Here is a 19,513-nt window from a genome sequence, read left to right on the forward strand (position 1 = left end):
AATTAAAAACCATAAATTTAGAAAAAAAATCCTTTCTATAAAGAAAAAATTTCCTTAAAGAAAATATTTTCTTTTTTAAAAATTTTGTTAAATTGTAAAAAAAATTTAATTTGAAAAAGAAAAAAGGGACAAAATTCAAAGCACGTGTCCGGATAATATGAATCATTTGCAAAATGTATTCAAATGTTTTCGGAAATTAGAAAATTAAACAGTTGGTTAAAGTTTTCAAAATTTTAGAGTCAATTTGAAGATTGCCATTGAGGGGGGAGGGGGTGATTTTGCATATTCATTAAATCATTAATCGTTTGGTCAACTCTTGTGTAATTGAAGGAAATGTGCTGTCTGCTTTATCATGCTTAACTGTGTCGAATAATTAATTATTCAAATATGTAAGAACAATGGAAGATTAAAATTAACCACTCGCAAACCAAATTTATCTAAAGCAATACCAATATCCGTTTTCTATTTTTACAGAACCTATTTTCATTTTTTAATCTACTTGCCTATAATAAAAAAAAACTCATAGACACTATCATTAATAATTTTAGCAAAATTTTATTTTTAAACAATTAAATTCTTTAGAGAAATTTTATTAACATTACATTGAAAATAATTGAATTCCTGATGCAATGAATTTTACTATTTAATTATAAAAAATATTCAAATTCATTTCGAAAAATTTTATTAGAGTTTTTAAAAATAATTAAATTTAAATTCTTTTCGAAAATTACTATAATTTTTTTGAAAATAATTTAGTTTTTTTCAATAATATTAAGAATTTTGAAAATAATTGTTTTTAAGAAAAATTTTATTCAAGATTTTAAAATAATTGTGTTTGTCAATAATTCTCATTAAAAATTTGATTATTAAAAAATGTAAAAATAATTTTTTCAAAATAATTGAAATATTGACATCATTTTCCTAAAATTTCTAAAAATATTTAATTCTCTGAAGAAATTGTACTAAAAATTGAACTAAAAATAATTGAATAATTTATGCGTAGAATTTTATTCAAGTTTTAATTTTTATTAAATAATTGAATTCTTTAGAAAAATTTTTAAAAAACTTTTAAATTAATAATATTGAATTTTCTGAAAATTGCATTATTTTTAAAAATATTTGAATTCTTTTCAACAATTTTCTTAGAGTTTTCAAAAATTGAAATTCTTTGAAGAATTTCTTAAAATTTTTTGAAAATATTGTAGTTTTTTTTAACAACGTTAGTTAAAAATTTTGAAAATCATTGATTTTTAGGAAAAATTTCTTTAAAAATTTTAAACTAATCGTGTTTGTTAATAATTGTAATTAAAAATTTGATTATTAAATTATATCAAATTTTTTTGTAAATAATTGAATTCTTCTCAGCATTTTATTAAATTTTTTGAAAATAATTGAATTTTTTGGCGAAAATAAAAATTGTACTACAAATAATTGAATTCTTGCGTAGAATTTTTCTAAACAATTGAATTTTTTCGAAAAAATTGAAATCCATTAAAATTATTAATTGAATTCTTTCTACAAATAATAATTGAATTATTGCGAAAAAATTTATTAATTACAAAAATATTCAAAATCTTTTCAAGAATTATTAGAGTTTTTAAAAATATTTAAATTCATTTCAAGAATTTCTCTCATTTTTTAAAAATAATATAGTTTTTTAAATAATTTTAATTAAAAATTTAGAAAATAAATTATTTTTACAAAGAATTTATTTCTTTAAAGATGTTAAAATATTCGCGTTTGATAATAATTGTAATTAAAAATGTGATTATAAAATTTAAAAAATTTTTTTTGAAAATATATGAATTTTTTGGAGAAACTGTATAAAAATTGTACAAAAATAATTGAATTGAATTCTTTAGACGCATTTTTTGAAAATTGTGCTTCAAATAATTGAATTGCTGTGAAGAATTTTTTATATGGAAAAAAACAATTGAATTGCGGAGAATTTTATTAAAATATTTATAAATAATTGAATTCTTTGGAAAAATTTTAGCAAAACTTTTGAATTAATAATTGAATTCTTTCGACAAATTTTATTAAAATTGTATTATAAATAATTGAATTGCTGTGAAGAATTTTTTATATGGAAAAAAATAATTGAATTCTTGCGCCAAGAATTTTATTAAAATTTTATAGAAAAGAATTGAATTTCTAAGAAAAAGTTTATTATTTATAAAAAATAATTTAATTCCTGCAAAGAATTTTGTGATATAGAAAAAAATAATTGAATTCTTTGGAATTATTTTATTAAAATCGAATAGAAAACAATTAAATTCTTATAAAGAATTTTACTAAAATTGTACAGAAAGAAAATTGGATTCTTGCAAAGAAGTTCATTATTTATAAAAAAAATAATTGAATTCCTGCGAAGAAGTTTATTATTTTTATAAAAATAATTGAAATCTTACGAAGAATTTTATTATTTATATAAAAATAATTGAATTTTTGAGAATAATTTTATTAAAATTTAAAAAAATAACAAATAATAATTAATTAACAAATGAGTGAACGTTTTAAAATTTTTAATCTGAAATTATTCAAAGATTAAAGTTGATATTTGAAAACAAAAAAATTTTTTAATTTGCCAAATTTATTATAGAATATGTAAAAGAAAAAAATACATAAATAAAAATATTTACAATATTTCATATTATCCCCAAGTATTTATATTGTTACAAAAAATTTATATAATTATTTAATCTTCCATTGTGTTCCGTACAATATTTAAATTCCACTTTTGAATAAGTAATTGTTTCCATAATTGTATATACGCAATAAAATTGTTTTGCAAAATATTAAAATTGTTAATAAATTTTAATATTTATAATTAAATTTTATTTAATATTTTTGTATGAATCAAGGAAAATGGTAAATTTACATTCTAAATGTAAAAATTGAATGTAATAATAAAATAAATTGTAAAAATAAAAAAATTTATTCTCTATAGTGGAAATTTCACTGACCTTATCACCTTTCGTCGATTATTTGGGTGAAGACATTGTGCCATTTGTGGGTCGACTTGTGCCAATTTTTTATGCAGCTCTTCATTCGTCTCAGAAGTATCCAGCCTCGGTTTTTTTGACTGCTGATCACTATCACTTGAATCTTCCGGTTCATCTATAAGAATTTGCCACAAAAGTGCTTCGATATAGTAGTTGGTACCACCTACAACGATTGGCAACTTTTTTCTGCTTTTCAAATTGTCAATCTAAATTGGTTAAGAAATGCAATACAATTTAAATAAAAAAATAAATTAAATTAAAAATAAAAAATAATAAAAATAAAAATGTTCGTTAATTATTTTCTACTCAACTATATTTTCAACATTTTTCCCAAATTGCAAATTTAACAATTTTAAGTACAAATTTACCATTTTGTATAGAACATAAAAATAAAAAATTTTGTTTCTTCATGTTTGAAAGATTCAATTTTTTCGGCAAAAAAAAAAAATTAAAATTTGAAAAACGAATTTACTGTAATATGTTATTAATTTTAAAAGAAAGTCATACTATTGCTTTTAATTAGCACAGGTATATTCAACTACGATGTAAAGAATCTTTATAGTTGACATCAGCAGTTTCGTTAAAGTAGTGAATTTAAGACCTCGATCGTATTTCATTACACCAAAGATAATAATCATTCGTTGAAGTGATATTCAACACTTAAATATAAATGCGACGTACGTAAAGTACTTTCTAACGAGTCATTTTTATAGTCTGAGACATTTAACATTTAGTAAACATTAAATAAATAAATATATTTAACAAAAAAATTTCATTTCATTTATATATATATATATACTAATTTAGCATGAAAATTTTTTATTTAAATAACATTCATCTAAACACGTTTAAAGTTTCCCAGAATTTATATTCTATATAATAAATATATTTTACAAAAAAAAATGAAACTTAAAGATCTTGATAATAACTTTTCCTTCAAAAATATTTTATAAGTACGAAAAATTCAGAATTTTGTAAATCTATTAATTCTGTATAAAATTTATTCATCATAATAAAAAAAATACCTTTTTTAGAATTCATTTCAGAATTGAATTTTCGATTATTTTTCTTCATCTATAATTAATATTTCCAGGACGTAAAAGATTGATTAAAAATTGAATAAATTTAATTAAAAATTAATTGCAAAATTAAGACCTCGGATTGACTTTAAAGTGCAAAAAAAATCGCTTTAGTCGATTAAAAATGCAAAAACATTCTAAAAAATCCTTTACTTAATTCAGTTTTGTCGCAAAAATTTTATTTTGTATTTCCCTGATTTTCCCCTTTCACTGATTTCTAAATTCAATTATTCAAAACTTGACTAATTTTTGGTAAATAAATATTAAAATATTTTTTATTTACAAGAGTAAATAAAAAGTAAACGTGGAATAATCTTTCCAAAATTCAATTATTTTCTATCAAATTTTATAAAAATATTTTAACTATTAAACTTCATCTCTAAATCAATATTATTATTAATAATTTTCTAAAAGTTCTTCGTGAATTCAATTATTTAAATAAATTTGGTAAAATCTTTTAAATTCAATTGAAATTTGTTAAAAAATAATTAAATTTTTAAAAAATATGAAAAAAATCAAATTTTTCGAAGAATTTTAATTTAAAATTTTTAACATGATTGTTTTCTCCAAAATGTATTAAAAATAATTCTAAAATATTTTAATGCTGTTACTTTTTAGTTTTTTTTTTTTAATTTTTGAAAATATATAATTGAAAATACTGAAAATAATTGAATTTTAAAAAATTTTAATGAAAATATTCTAAGAATAATTTTTTTCAAAAATATTTTTATATAATTTTTTAGAAGCTAATTTTCATTAATTTTCATTTTTCAATTTACACTTGAAGATTTTTTTATTAAAATTTTTAAGAATTCAATTATTTTCAAAATTTGCATTTAAAATTCTTCGAAAAGTTGATTTTCAAAAATTCTAATGAAATACTTAATTGAAAAATCAATGACTTTCAAAAAAAAAATTTAACAAAATTTCAATTATTCAAAAACTTTTTAATTGTTGATATTTAAAAAAAAACGTTAATTATATTAAAAAAATGATTCAAAAATAATTTTTGAAAGATTTGTCTATAATTATTTTTTAGACTATAAAAACCGAATTTGCATTTTATATTAAAAGTATAGGTAGTATTTTATTTGCAATATTCAGAAGAAAAATAGAAAAAGTCCATTTTTTTAAAAATGTTGAATTTTTATATAATTTAGAAAAAATAATTAATTTTTTAAAGAATTTTAATTAAAACTTGTAAACATAATTGTTTTCTCCAAAATATTAAAAATAATTTTATTATTTATCTGAATTTTCGAAAATATATAATTGAAAAAATGGAAAATAATTGAATTTTAAAAAATTCTAAGAATTTTGTTTCATAAATATATTTTAATAATTTTTAAGAAACTGATTTTCATTAATATTCATTTTCCAATTTACACCTGAAGATTTTTCAATTAAAATTTTTGAGAATTGAATTATTTTCAAAATTTGTAATTAAAATCCTCCAAAAGTTTGATTTTAAAAAATTGTAATAAAAATTCATGAAAAAAATTCCTTCTAAGAATTTTATTATATGCAAAAAAAAAGATAATTGAATTCTTTAGAAGAGAAAATAATAATTAATTAGCTAATAAGTGAATGTTTTAAAATTTTTAATCTGCAATTATTAAAAGATTGAAGTTTTTAATGCTTATGTTTAATATGCTATTATTTTTTTATTTATCTGAATTTTCGAAAATATGTATTTAAAAAAATAGAAAATAATTGAATCTTAAAAAATTAGAATTGAAAAAAATTCCAAAAGAATTCTGTTTTTTAAAAATATTTTAATAATTTTTTAGAAGCTAATTATCATTAATTTTCGTTTTTTAATTTACAGTTGAAAGATTTTCAATTAAAATTTTTGAAAATTCAATTATTTTCATAACTCGCAATTAAAATCCTCCAAAAGTATTATTTTTTAAAAAATTGCAATAAAAATACATGAAAAAAAGAATTAAGTGTTTTCAATTAAATTTTACAAAATTACAATTATTCAAAATCTTTTTCAAAATCTTTTTTATTGTATACATTTCGAAAATTTATTTAGAAAAATGATTAAAAACTAATTATTAATTTTTGAAAACTTTGTCTATATAATTTGAATTAGTAGAATTCTATTAAGAATTTAGTAAAATTTTACTAATTTTTTTAGTAGAATTTCACTAATTGCCAGTAATCTATTGTACTAAATGAATTAGCGAAACTATTTTATCGACTATTAATTAAATAGTTGTATAAAAGTTTATTTTACAGTTTCTATTATAGTTTTATAGTTTATTTTTATATTTTCTACAAAATTTCACTAATTGTTAATAAAATTATTACTAAATCACTTGCGGTGGACTTTTCGTCATTAATAACTTTCTATACTAATTCAGCTTTAGAGAGAAAACAAAGTTGCATTTAAATAGTCGATCCGAGGTCTGTAATTGAATTAATTTAATAAAAAATTAATTCCTGTTATCATATTTTAAAAAAAAAAGAACTGAAAAAAATATTAAAGCTGCAGGGGCATTGAGGGAAAAATAAGGCACATTCAAGAGAGAATGTGCCATTTTATGGTATTTAGATTACGATTTCAACGGTTCGAAAATGAGTAGCGAGAATTTCAAGAATGTCTCGGCATCAAAATTAAAACTATGTAGTGACAAAAATGAATAAAATGAAAACGGGTTTGGCTTATGTGGCCTATGTAACGCCAAGGACTTATGAAAACACGTTCACACACACAAACACAAACACACACACTCGATTTTAAACAGTGAAAGGATACGATAGACAGAGCTCGATTCCTAAACTCAACAACTGTATAATTGACCAATGGATCCACAATGTCTATCATGTGATGTGGTGCTTGTAATCTCTCTTCTCTGCTGACTTTTGCCGTAATGATGTCCAATCCTTTGTAAACCTGAGGGCATAAAATTTATGTTTATATCAAAAATGAAAAACCCATAATTCGTACACATTTTCTCTCTCTCCTTCTCCCACACACAAACACAAACTAAACACTATATATCTTTCTCTCATGTCTCTCTCAATATAGAAGTCTAGAATCGCGATTTTCTCGTCTGTTCTCCTCGCGTGTGCAGACATCGTCAGCCATGCGTGCGAATTCTATCTCTGCGACCAGGATTATAAATCGTTTATACACTCACACACTTAATTATCAATAGACTTTCATACTATAAACTCAAGTCGTTAATTTCTCATTACATTGTACTTTTATAGTTCCAATAATTCAAAATTCATGTAGTTTTTGAAATTTAACAGTGTAAAGTTACAAATAAGCATGCGAGGATATATTACTGTTTCTAAATTGAGTTCAAGTTATAAGTCTATAAAGAAAAAAAAAGAAGAAAAAAAGGAGAAACAGAAAACATTTTATCATTTCTTCGCATCTTGAATATTATATCCTTGTGTGTAGAATTGCAGCGAGAATTATTATATTATAAAGAGCGAGCGCGCGCGGGTATTCGAGTTAAATTATACGGACATTAATTTTAATTCTTTATTATCAGTTTTTAGTTTCTATTTATCAATGCTACTTTATATTATTTAATTTCACAATATTATTTCTACTTGCTTCCTCATGGAGGAATAATTGTATTTTCTTTCTGTTGCTTCACACTGCAAAAAAGAAAGGTATACTAATTTAGTACGAATTTTGGTACTAAATCGTAATTTTCTTCTATTTTAATACCAAAATCAACTCTAATTTAGAACCTTTTTCTTACAATGTAGTAAAAAAAAAATAGAAAAAAAAATTGTAAAAATAAAAAATACTAAAAAAAATTGTAAAAATAAAAAATACTAAAAAAAATTGTAAAAATAAAAAATACTAAAAAATAGTAAACAATAATAAACAAATACTTAGAAAAACAATAAACATCTTTCACCAAATACTAAAAAGTTAAAAAAAAACTAGTCACAACAGGGCCACAAAAATTAAATTTTTTTGTTCCCTGATTTTCCAGACAAAATTTTTACCTTTTTGGAATTCAAAAACTTATGAATATTATTACAAAACATGAAGATATCGATTGCTCCGAGTCGAAGACTCGGAGTGATCGATTTCTTCATGTTTTGTGATAATTAAAAATGACCGAGGAGATAAAATAATTATTTTATATCATAAGAATTTTGTTTCTTTAACTTCTTCAAAATTATTCTCATCATTTCAATTCAATTATTATTTTCTAGAATTTCCAACTAAAATTCTACTTTAAATCAATTATTTTTTATAATTTTTTGAAGTACTTTGAGAATTTTAAAATCCATTGGCTTATCAATATTCAATTTAACCCAAAAATTTTGATTATTCGATAATTCTTGAATTAAATAAATATTAGAAAATAGAAACTTCAAATAATTTTACAAAAAAAAAAATCAGTTAAATTGTTTCAAAAAAATTAATTCTACCTACAAAATTGTTAGTTAAAAGTATGAAAAATTCAAATTTTCAAAGATTTTAATTTGAAACCTTTTCAAAATTCAAAAATTTCTAAAAAAAAATTAATGCTTTTAATATTTAATTATTAGCCAAAATTCACTTTTAAATCAATTTTAAATAGAAAATTCTAAGAGAGTTCAATAAGTTAAATACAAAAGTAAATAATTTATTGAATAATTGAATGTTTCTTAAATTTGAATTCTCATAAAGAATTTTAGCAACAAATTTTTAAATAATATTTCATTCTTTCGACGAATTTCAATAAAAATTTTTAGACTAATTACATTTATCGATGAATTCGATTAAAATTATTGTATTAAAAATAATTGAAATTCTGCGATGAGTTTTATTATTTAAGAAAAAAATTAAATTTTTGCAACAAACTGTATTAAAATATTTAAAAATAATTTCATTTTTTGAAAAAAAAATTGAATTCATAAGAGGAATTTCATTAAAATGTTAACAAATAATTTAATTCTTTTAAGAAATTTAATTAAAAATGTAAAGAAAATAATGATGCAATTCTAATAAATTAATTTTATCAAAACATTTTAAATAATTGAATTATTTCCAAGAATTATCTTTTAGAATAATTGTATTTTATGAGAAATTCATTTAAATTTGTATTAAAAATAATTTAAATCCTGCTACAGTGAATTGAGAAAATCTTTTGAAAATAATTGAAATTTTGACAAGAATTTTATTAAAATTTTTGAAAACAATTCAATTTCGGAGAAGAATTTTATTATTTATAAAAATAATTGAAATTTTGACAAAAATTTTTGAATATAATTGAATTTTAGAGAAGAATTTTATTACTTATTGAAAAGAATTATTGAATTTCTACAATCATTTGTAATTTCTCAAAAATTCATTTTTTTTTTAGTGTTTTTAACTAAAATTCTTTTACAAATCTATTATTTTTAATAATTTATTAAAATATATATATTAAAAAATTTCAGAAGAATTTGAATTGTTAAAATTTTTTAAATTTCCAATAAAATTCATGCAAAATTGAAATTTTATAAATGTCTAAATTAAAACCTTTTTGAAGTTCATCTATTTATAAAAATTGTAAACGCAACTTTTATAAAATTCAATTATTTTTGAAATTTTTAAGTAAAATTATTCGTTAAGTAATTTATAAAAATTTTATTATAATTCTTAAAGGAATTCATTTGAAAATGTTTTAAAAATAATTGAAATCATGCAAAGAATTTTATCATTTTTGCAAATAATTGAATTCTTGTAACGAAGTTTATAATTAAATGTTTGGAAATTATTAAATTCCTGGAAAATATTTTATTATTTATAAAAGTAATTGAATTCTTGCGGAGAATTTAATTAAAATTTTTGGAAATAATTGAATTCTTATAAAGAATTTAGTTTTGAATAATAATTGAATTCTTTTAAAGAATTTACAATTTACAATTTTAACAAATAATTAAATTGTGCAGAGAAATTTTATTAAATTTTTTGATAATAATTGAATTCCTGGGAAAAATTTTATTATTTACGCAAGTAATTGAATTCTCGCCAAAAATTCCATTAACATTTTTTGGAAATAATTCAATTTCATTAAAGAATTTTAATACATTTTTAAAAATAATTGAGTTTCTGTGAAAAATTTTATTATCTATAAAAGAAATTGAATTTTTGCGAAGAATTTTATTAAAATTTTTTTTTAAATAATTGAATTCATTTGAGAAATTTTATGAAAATAGTAGTTATTGAAAGTAATTGAATTTCAGCCAAGAATTTAATTATTTGTGGAAATAATTGAATTTTTGAAAAAAATTCCTTCAAGAATTAAATTATTTCACATAAATTATTGTCAGAGTTAGAAAAAATTGAAGGTTTTCTATTAAAATTCGTGATAATTTGATAACAAAAAGGACCCAAAAATTCAATATTTTCTTATGAATTCTGAAAATTTAATTTTTTCCAGTACTTTTTATAAAAATTTCTTAATTTTTTCTGAAATCCCTGACATTTCTAATCTGTGGCAACCCTGATAAAAACCCCATTAACTTTTGTAAAATAATTTTTCCATATCTTTTGTTAAAAACCGCCGTTTCGGAAAGAAATAGCAAAAAGGAATTTACCTTTCAGCCAAAAAAAAAAAAATTTATATATATCAACCGGAGGAAAGTTTCAAAACCCTCTTTCAAATATGAACTGTATCGCAAAACCGGTGTAAACCTGTTTCAACATTCGGAATTCCCTCTTTTCTTTTTTTGCTCTCGTTATCACTTCGTTAGCACTGATGGGCTTTTCGGGCAGATCGTTTGTACCCACATCTTCTAAATTTTACTTTTTTGCAACAACAACAAAAAAAAACTGTCAATTTGAATTGTTGCCCCTTTTTCCTTGAATCATAAATTATTGACGAAATTTGTTGCAACTAATTTTATCGCAACTTCAATATGTTCGGTGACATTTCTCCTCGGCACGAAGTTTATAAAAAAAAAAAAAAAAAAAAAAAACCAGACAAGTTGTACCAGAAAAAATATGCAGCATACAATTTTATAACAGAAAAACGTTAAATACTTAACATTTCTAAATTTTTATTCTAACAGGATTGCCACGCTTTTTCTCTTTTCAAATTTCCTGACTTTTCCAGGTTTTCCAGGCTAAAAAACGGAATTTTCCAGGGTTTTAAAACGAAAATTATTCGAAATTATCAATAACTTCATTTTTAAATAGATATTTAATCATTATTTTTTTTATAGAAATTAAGATATTCATAAATTTGAAATTCAATTATTTAACTATAAAAATAAATTAAGGCAAATTAAACGAAAACATTCGGACAATGAATAAAATATTTATTTACTCCAACGTTTCGAAATAAACTAATTATAAAAATAAATATTTTATTAAACAATTAAATGTTTCTTAACATTAAATTTTCATAAAGAATTTTATCAACAAATTATTAAATAATTGAATTCTCTTGACAAATTTTAATAAAATTTTTAAGAATAATTGCATTTTTCGGGAAATTTGATGAAAATTGTACAAAAAATAATTGAAATTCTGACAAGAATTTTATTAAAAGTTGTGAAATTAATTGAATTTCGGAGAAAAATTTTATTATTTATAAAGTTAATTGAAATTTTGAGGAGAATTTAAAAAAGCTTTTAAAAATAATTGAATTTCTGCGAAGAATTTTATTAAAATTATTTTGAAAAAAATTGAATTTTTACGCAAAGAATTTCATTAAAATTTTTGAAAATAATTTTATTCTTTAAAGAAATTAAATTAAAAAATCATTGAAAATAATACTTAAATTCTAATAAATAAATTGTAGCAAAGGTTATTAAAATAATTAAATTTCTTTGATAAATTTTAATAAAATTTTTAAGAATAATAACTTTTTTCGAGAAATTCCATTAAAATTACATTAAAAATAATTAAAATTCAGCACTGAGTTTTATTATTTATGAAAATAATTGAATAATATATGAAAATAATTTGTAAATAATTGAATTCCTGTGAAATTTTTATTATTTATGAAAATAATTCAATATTTGCGTAAAATTTTATTAAAATTTTTTTTAAATAATTGAATTCTTTTACAAATTTTGATTAACGTAGTAGATTAAAAATCATTGAATTGAGGAAAGTTTTTGAAAATAAGTAAAATTTTGCCAAGAATTTTATTAAAATTTTTGAAAATAATTGAATTTCTGAGAAGAATTTTACTACTTTTGAAAATAATTGAATTGAATTCTATAGAATTCTTAATTAAAAGTATAAAAAGTTTTAATTTTCAATGATTTTAATTTGAAACCTTTTGAAAATTCAATTACTTCAAAAAATCTACTGAATGTTTTTTAAAATTGAATTTTTATAAACAATTTAATTAACAGATTTTTAAAAAATTCAATTTTCTTGATAAATCTTAATAAAATTTTTAAGAATAATTTCATTTTTCGAGAAATTTAATGAAAATTGCAGTCAAAATAATTAAAATTCTGCTAAGAATTTTATTAAAATTTTTGAAAATAATTGAATTTCGGAGAAAAATTTTATTATATTTAAAAAGATAATTGAAATTTTGACAAGAACATAATTGAATTTCTGCGAAGAATTATAATGCTTTTGAAAATTATTTAATTCTTTGAAAAAATATAATTGAAAATATAGGCAAAGGTTTTTAAAATAATTGAATTTCTTTGAAAAATTTTTGAAAATAAATAATAAAAATAAAGTTTTTGAAAATAATTAAAATTTTGCCAAGTATTTTATGAAAAATTTTTGAAAATAATTCAATTTCTGCATTCATTTGTAATTGCTTCAAAATTCAATTTTTTTTACCGTATTTAACTAAAATTCTTCTATAAATCTATTATTTTTAATAATATCAATTAAATATATATTAAAAAATTTAACTAATTTCAAAAGAATTGTAGTTTTAAATTTTTTTTTTTTAATTTAAGTTTTTTAATGTTTTTAATTAAATTTATTTAAAATTGAATTTTTACAAAATTTTAAATCAATATCTTTTGAAGTTCATCTACTTATGAAAATTGTAAACGCAATTCTTTTAAAATTGAATTAATTTTCAAATATTTAAGTGAAATTAGATTTCAAGAATAAACACAATAACTTTAGAAAACAACAATTTTCCAGGATTTCGATCAAAATTCCCTGACTTTTCCAGGTTTTTTCAAGGTTTATAAAATTCCCTGCCATTTCCAGGTTTTCCAGGTTTACCTGGAAACCTGGTTAACCTGAAAACTTTCCTCAATTCAATGATTTTTAATCTACTACGTTAAAATCAAAATTTGTAAAAGAATTCAATTTTTTTTTTTTATTTTATAAAAATAATTAGACTAATTATTTTTTAACCGATTTTATAGCTAATAGTGAAGACTACAAAGAAGCAGTGCTTTTTGAAATATTAAATCACTTCAGTTAACGAAAAACGATAAAAATCTCCGTTAGATGACTTCAGAGGATGAAAGAAAAACTTCATTTTCCAGATCTTTTTTTTTTAGAGATAAATCTTCTTTTTCGGCGATGGCTTTTCTTTTTTTTTAGGGTAAATGAGACGATAAAGATTCATGTTCGATAAGTGATTTTCTATCAATGCGGTGTCAGTTTTAACAATTTTTTTTTTCGAAAATCGAGCTTTTTGATCCTACTCAACTGCAAGTTGACATTCCTGCCTAGTAGACTGAGAGAGGAGTTTGTTGAGAAACAGGTTTTAAAACTGAAACCTTTCTCTCCACACGATATGAGACTTGATACTGAACTGAATGGTCACGCGTTCTTCCTAGACGTTCCGCTTCATTCATCAACTTTTCTTATACACCAAGGAGAGAGAATGATTTTACGATCATAGAGACACGCTGTGACGTTTTCTATCTAGGAAGTAATGTTCTAAACAGCTGATTCTTTCATTTCATTCTATCAAAAGCGTGTTTAATTCGCCTATTTTAATTCTCTCCTTTTCTCTCTTTTTTTCTCTCTCTCTTTCTCTCTCTTCTTTATTTCTCGTACATTTTCGTTTTTAAAATATTCACAATAACCATAAACACTGCGAAAATCCTGTTTTGCTACTTTTAACATCCGTAACTGATAAACGAATCGACACATACAGCAGCACAATAATTATCCTATTTGATTATGATTGTTACTGGCAATTTTTTAATCACTGTAATTATTTTTCATACCTTTTTTTATAATTTATATAAATTTATAGAATTTTTTTTCTCTTTTATTTTTTGTTTCAATTAATTTTTATGTCCATTTACTTTAATAACTTGTGCCCTATGGTTGTAATTTAATGATAACTTCACAGTTTTTTTTTAAGTTTCAAAATGATACTAAAGTGCATCAAATTCATGCCAAAAATTTTAATCAATTTTTGATTTGATTCACATTTTTGGTATCAATTTGTTATAATTTAAAACTATTAAGTTTATAAATTGCTTTATAAATTGACTCTTTAGAAACAAAATCCTAAAAACAGGCTTCGTACTCGATAATTAGACTGCAGATAATTAATTTTAAAAAAGTAGTAAAAAGTAGACTGAAAAGATAGTAAAGAAGTAGTTGTCGAAAAATTAAATTTGACGACTCAATTTTTTTATAATTTCTAAATTAAACTACTTTGCTACTACCTACTTTCGATCTTAAAGCTACTTTATTAAAATTAATTAATTATAGTTTAACGACAATTAAAATTTTCAAAGATTTTAATTCAAAGAATCTTCTGAAATTTAATTACCTTTAAAAATGCTGATATTCAATTATTATCTAAAATTTTAGCTAAAATTCAATTCTAAATCAATTCTTATTAGAAATTTCTAGGAGAATTCAATTATTTAAATACAAAAATAAATAATTTGTAGAATACTTAAATATTTCTTGAAATTGGATTCTTATAAAGAAAACTTTATCAAAATTTTTTTAAATAATTGAATTCTTTCGAAGAATTTTAATAAACTTGTAAAGAATAATTGCAATTTTCGAAAAATTCATTTGAAATTATTGTATTAAAAATAGGAATTGGAAATAAATTAAATTAAATTAATTAAATAATATTGAATTTCTGTGAAAATATTATTCGTTATAAAAATAATAGATAAAAATAATAATAAAAATAAAATTTACAAAAATACAAATTCAATTGTTTCAAAGAAAATTTAAGTTCGCACGAGGAATTTAATTAAAAATGTAGGTACTGAAAATAATTCAATTCTTCTAAAAACTTTATCTCAATTTTTAAAAGTACCTAAGTTAATTTTATCAACAAATTTTGTCAAACTTTTTAAACATAATTAAATTTCATTTAGAAATTTTTTTAATTGTATTGAAAATAATGAATTGAATAATTTAATTTTTCGGCAGAAGTATATAACATATAATAGAAATGATTTATAATTGAATTCATGCGACAAAATTTTTTTTAAATTCATTTTTTTCGAAAAATTTGATTGAAATATAGTAGATATTAAAAATAATTGAATATCGAGAAATTTTAGAAATTAATTAAATTTCTACCAAGAATTTTATTGAAACTTTTTGAAAAGAATTGAATTGTCACGAAGAATCTAATTAACATTTTATAAAATAATTAAATTCTTTCAAGAAATTTAATTAAAAATGTATTAAAATTAATTATTACAATTCTAATAAACAAATTATATCAAATTTTTTTTTTTTAATAATTTATTGAATTCTTTGCAAGAATTATATTTAAGAATAATTGCATTTTTGGAGGAATTAATTTAAAATTGTAATAAAAATAATTGAAATCATGTGCTGAGTTTTATTATTTACGAAAATATTTGAATTCTTGCAGCGAATTCTATTTAAATTTCTAAAAATAATTACATTCCAGAGAATAATTCAATTATTTTAAAAATAATTGAATTCCAGGGAATAATTCTATTATTTATAAAAATAATTGAATTCCTGTGAAGAATTTTATAAAAATCTTTATAAATAATTGATTTTTTTCGAAAAATTTTATGAAAATTATGTTTTAAAGTAATTGAATTCCTGTCTAAATTTTTTTATTCATGAAAATAATTGAATTTCGAAAAATGTTGAAAGTTAATTAAGTTCTTGTTAAGAATTTTTTAAAAATTGTTAAAAATAATTATATTTTTGCAAAAAATTTTTCTATTTATGAAAATAATTGAATTCCTTCTTAAGAATGTTATTATTATTTATAAAAAATAATTGAATTCTTGCGGTGAACTTTATTAAATTTCTTTTGAATAATTCAATTCTTGCGAAGACTTTTGTAAAAATCTATTAAAATAATTGATTTTTTTCGACAAATAAATTATATGAAAATTGCGTTTAAAATAATTGAATTCCTATGCAAATTTGATTATTTATGAAAATAATTGAATGTTTACAAAAAAATTTTTTTTTTAAATAGATATTGAAAATAATTGAATTTCGAAAAGTTTTTGAAAATAATTGAATCGTTTGAAAGAATTTTTATAAAGTTCTGGAATTGTTTCTAGAAATTTTATTAAAAGTAATGAGAATAATTTTTATATTCCATTAATTAGTGAATTTAAAGTAGTGCAAATTGTCAAAAATAGAAATAAGTAGCTTTTAATTGTCATAAATCTAAAAAAAGTATCCAAATAGTATCAAATCGTAAAAAAGTACAGTAAATAGTAGGTTTTAGTAGATGAGTACAAAGCCTGTCAAAAAAGTAATAAAGAGAAGAAAGTGCCAAAAAAAAAAATTCAAGTAGTTTGTAGCAAATTGATAACATTAGAGTGATCATAAATTTCTTGTTGCTACATTGTCGAAAACATATTATCAATTTCGATGTTCATTAAAAACGAGCAGATAAATGAGACGAAATTTATATACTTCACTACCGATCTCATTTCGTTATCGAATAAAATGAAGTTTAATTTTAGAATAAGTACTTTTTAATCTCAACTCTGAAGAAATCTGGTAAAAACTCGATCTTCTTCTAATTAACACAAAAACTAAAAACTCCGCCAACTTCTATAAGCGAAAAATTATATTTCGAGAAGAAAATAATTGCCTCTAGAAACCATAGTGCCAAGAGATTTATTATCTCGAGTCAAAACCCAGAAAACTGAACCAAAAGAAGAAACTGAACCAAAAAAGAAAAAGTGTATAAATTATTTTTCCCAAAAATAAAATTGACGGGAGACAAAAAAGTTTGCCGGAAATAAAAGCGAGACGATATTTTTAACAAAAATCATCTAATTCACAATTCTTGTAATATATATATATATATATATATATATACAAGAGCTACTTCCTGGACTTCAAGGTCATTACGATGAACCGTGAGGCGATGGTAAGGGAAGACAAGTAAGTAAAGCTAGTAAACTGTACAGACTAGTATAGAGGAAGTGAGAGAAAAAAAAGGACAGCAAAATAAACTGTATAAAGTGCGATAAAGAAAAGAAAATGCTCTTGTACACTGTTGAACGTGTTCAAACGTGTTTCAAGCATAACGACTACGACTACGACGACGACGACGAGAGGAAGGGTTTGGGGGGTAAGATGAAGGTCCCCTCGAGAATCTGGTCTACTTGGGGTGACGACGATCAGAAAGAGGTCCTTATTCATCTCCATCTCTTTTATCTGTAGGGAGCCATTTATATATATATAAAATGTATCGTCCTGAGGTATAATTTACCGTTAACTTTATATAACTATATATGTGCAGAAATTTCTATACTATGTATGTTCAAAACCATGCATCGAAGCACAACTTTCATTGATCTGATTGACATCAAAAACGCGTGCGGTCATACCAGCTGTTCCTTAAAAAATCTTCAGAGATAATTTCTTTTTTTTTCTCTTTTTTTTCGTGAAAATACTTTTACTCTGTGTATATTGAGAAGAAGTGCGGGTGAAAGAGATTAAACACGATAGGGGAGTTTTTGAATCGATATTTTTCTCAAGGTCAATTTTCTCAATTAATTAAATGCAAAGACAAAGATATTATCAGAGATAATTTTCTTACTTTAACAGGGGGTCTACTATTTTCTTTCAACAAAATTCCCGATTTTTTCCCAGCTTTGTCCTAATTTTTTCCGGTTTTTTTTTCCTAAAAAAAATTCAAATCTATTTGATTTCGAACATAAATAAATTTACAAATGGCTTCTAAATTTTTTATTAGAGTTTATGTGAATAATTAAATTCTTTTGACGAGTTTCTTTAAATTTTTTAAAAATGTTTTTTTAAAAATTTTAATTAAAAATTTGGAAAATAATTGAATTAAACAAAGGAATTTTTCAATGTTTTAAAATAATCTTGCCTGTTCATAATTTTAATTGAAAATTTGATTAATTCAATTTTATTAAAATTGTATTGATACCAATTGAATTTCTGTAAAGAATTTTACTATTTAAAAAAATTATTTAATCCTTCCAAAGAATGATATTACATATTTATGAAAATAACTAAATGTTTGCGTAGAATTTCATTAAAATTTTTCAAAATAATTGAATTGTGGAGAACAATTTAATTATTTAAAAAGATAATTTGAATTTTGATAAGAATTTAAAAATTTTTGTAAACATAATTGAATTTCTGCGAAGAATTTTATTACTTTTGAAAATAATTGAATTATTGTGAAGAATTTTTCTATTTATGGAAATAATTGAATTCTTGAGAAGATTTTTTTTCAGTTTCTAGAAATAATTGGATTTTTTTGACGAATTTTAACAATTTTTTTTTATGAATAATTACATTTTTCGAGGAATTTAATTAAATTTGATTTAAAAATAATTAAAATTCTGCGATGAGTTTCATTATGCATGCAAATAATTGAAATCCTAAAAAGAATTTTATTATTTATGAACATAATTGAATCTCTGCAAAAAATTTTATTATTTATGAAAATAATTGAATTTCATTGATAAATTTTAATAAAATTTTTAAAAATAATTACATTTATCGAGGAATTTAATTATAATTGTATTAAAAATAATTGCAATTCAACATTGAGTTTTATTATTTATGAAAATAATTGAATCTCGCTGTATAAAATAATAGAATAATATATGAAAATAATTTGTAAATAATTGAAGAAATTTCTATTATTTATAAAAATAATTAAATGTTTGCGTAGTTTTATTATTTTTTTTTTAAGTAATTGAATTCTTTTGGAAAATTAATGTGTAATAGATATTGAAAATCATTGAATTGGGGAAAGTTTGTAAAAATAATTGAAATTTTGACAAAAATTTTATTATAATTTTTCAAAATAATTGAATTTCGGTGAAAATTTTATTATTTATAAAGATAATTTAAATTTTGACGAGAATTTTTTTAAATTTTTGAACATTTATATTTGAATTTCTATGGAAAGAATTTTATTACTTTTGAAATTAATTGAATTTCTGCAATAATTTGTAATTTCTCCATAAAATTCAATAATTAATATAATTTAATTGAATATATTAATATAATATAATATATTTAATAATATATTATATAAATATTATTATTAT

The 19,513-nt window shown here is 20.6% G+C and overlaps 1 protein-coding gene across 1 annotated transcript in view; it reads right to left on the reverse strand.

Moving 5' to 3' along the window:
• Positions 1–19,513, reverse strand: part of LOC122508386 (tRNA dimethylallyltransferase) — a 204,266-nt gene that overhangs the window by 157,261 nt on the left and 27,492 nt on the right. The window contains exons 2-3 of the mRNA XM_043621687.1: positions 6,849–6,986; positions 2,967–3,211 (exon numbers count right to left, since the gene is read on the reverse strand). Coding sequence (XP_043477622.1) covers positions 2,967–3,211; positions 6,849–6,986 — 383 coding nt within the window. The remainder of the gene's footprint in view (positions 1–2,966; positions 3,212–6,848; positions 6,987–19,513) is intronic.

This window comes from Leptopilina heterotoma, unplaced genomic scaffold (genome assembly GCF_015476425.1).
Source record: "Leptopilina heterotoma isolate Lh14 unplaced genomic scaffold, ASM1547642v1 Lhet_54, whole genome shotgun sequence".
NCBI classification, from domain to species: domain Eukaryota; kingdom Metazoa; phylum Arthropoda; class Insecta; order Hymenoptera; family Figitidae; genus Leptopilina; species Leptopilina heterotoma.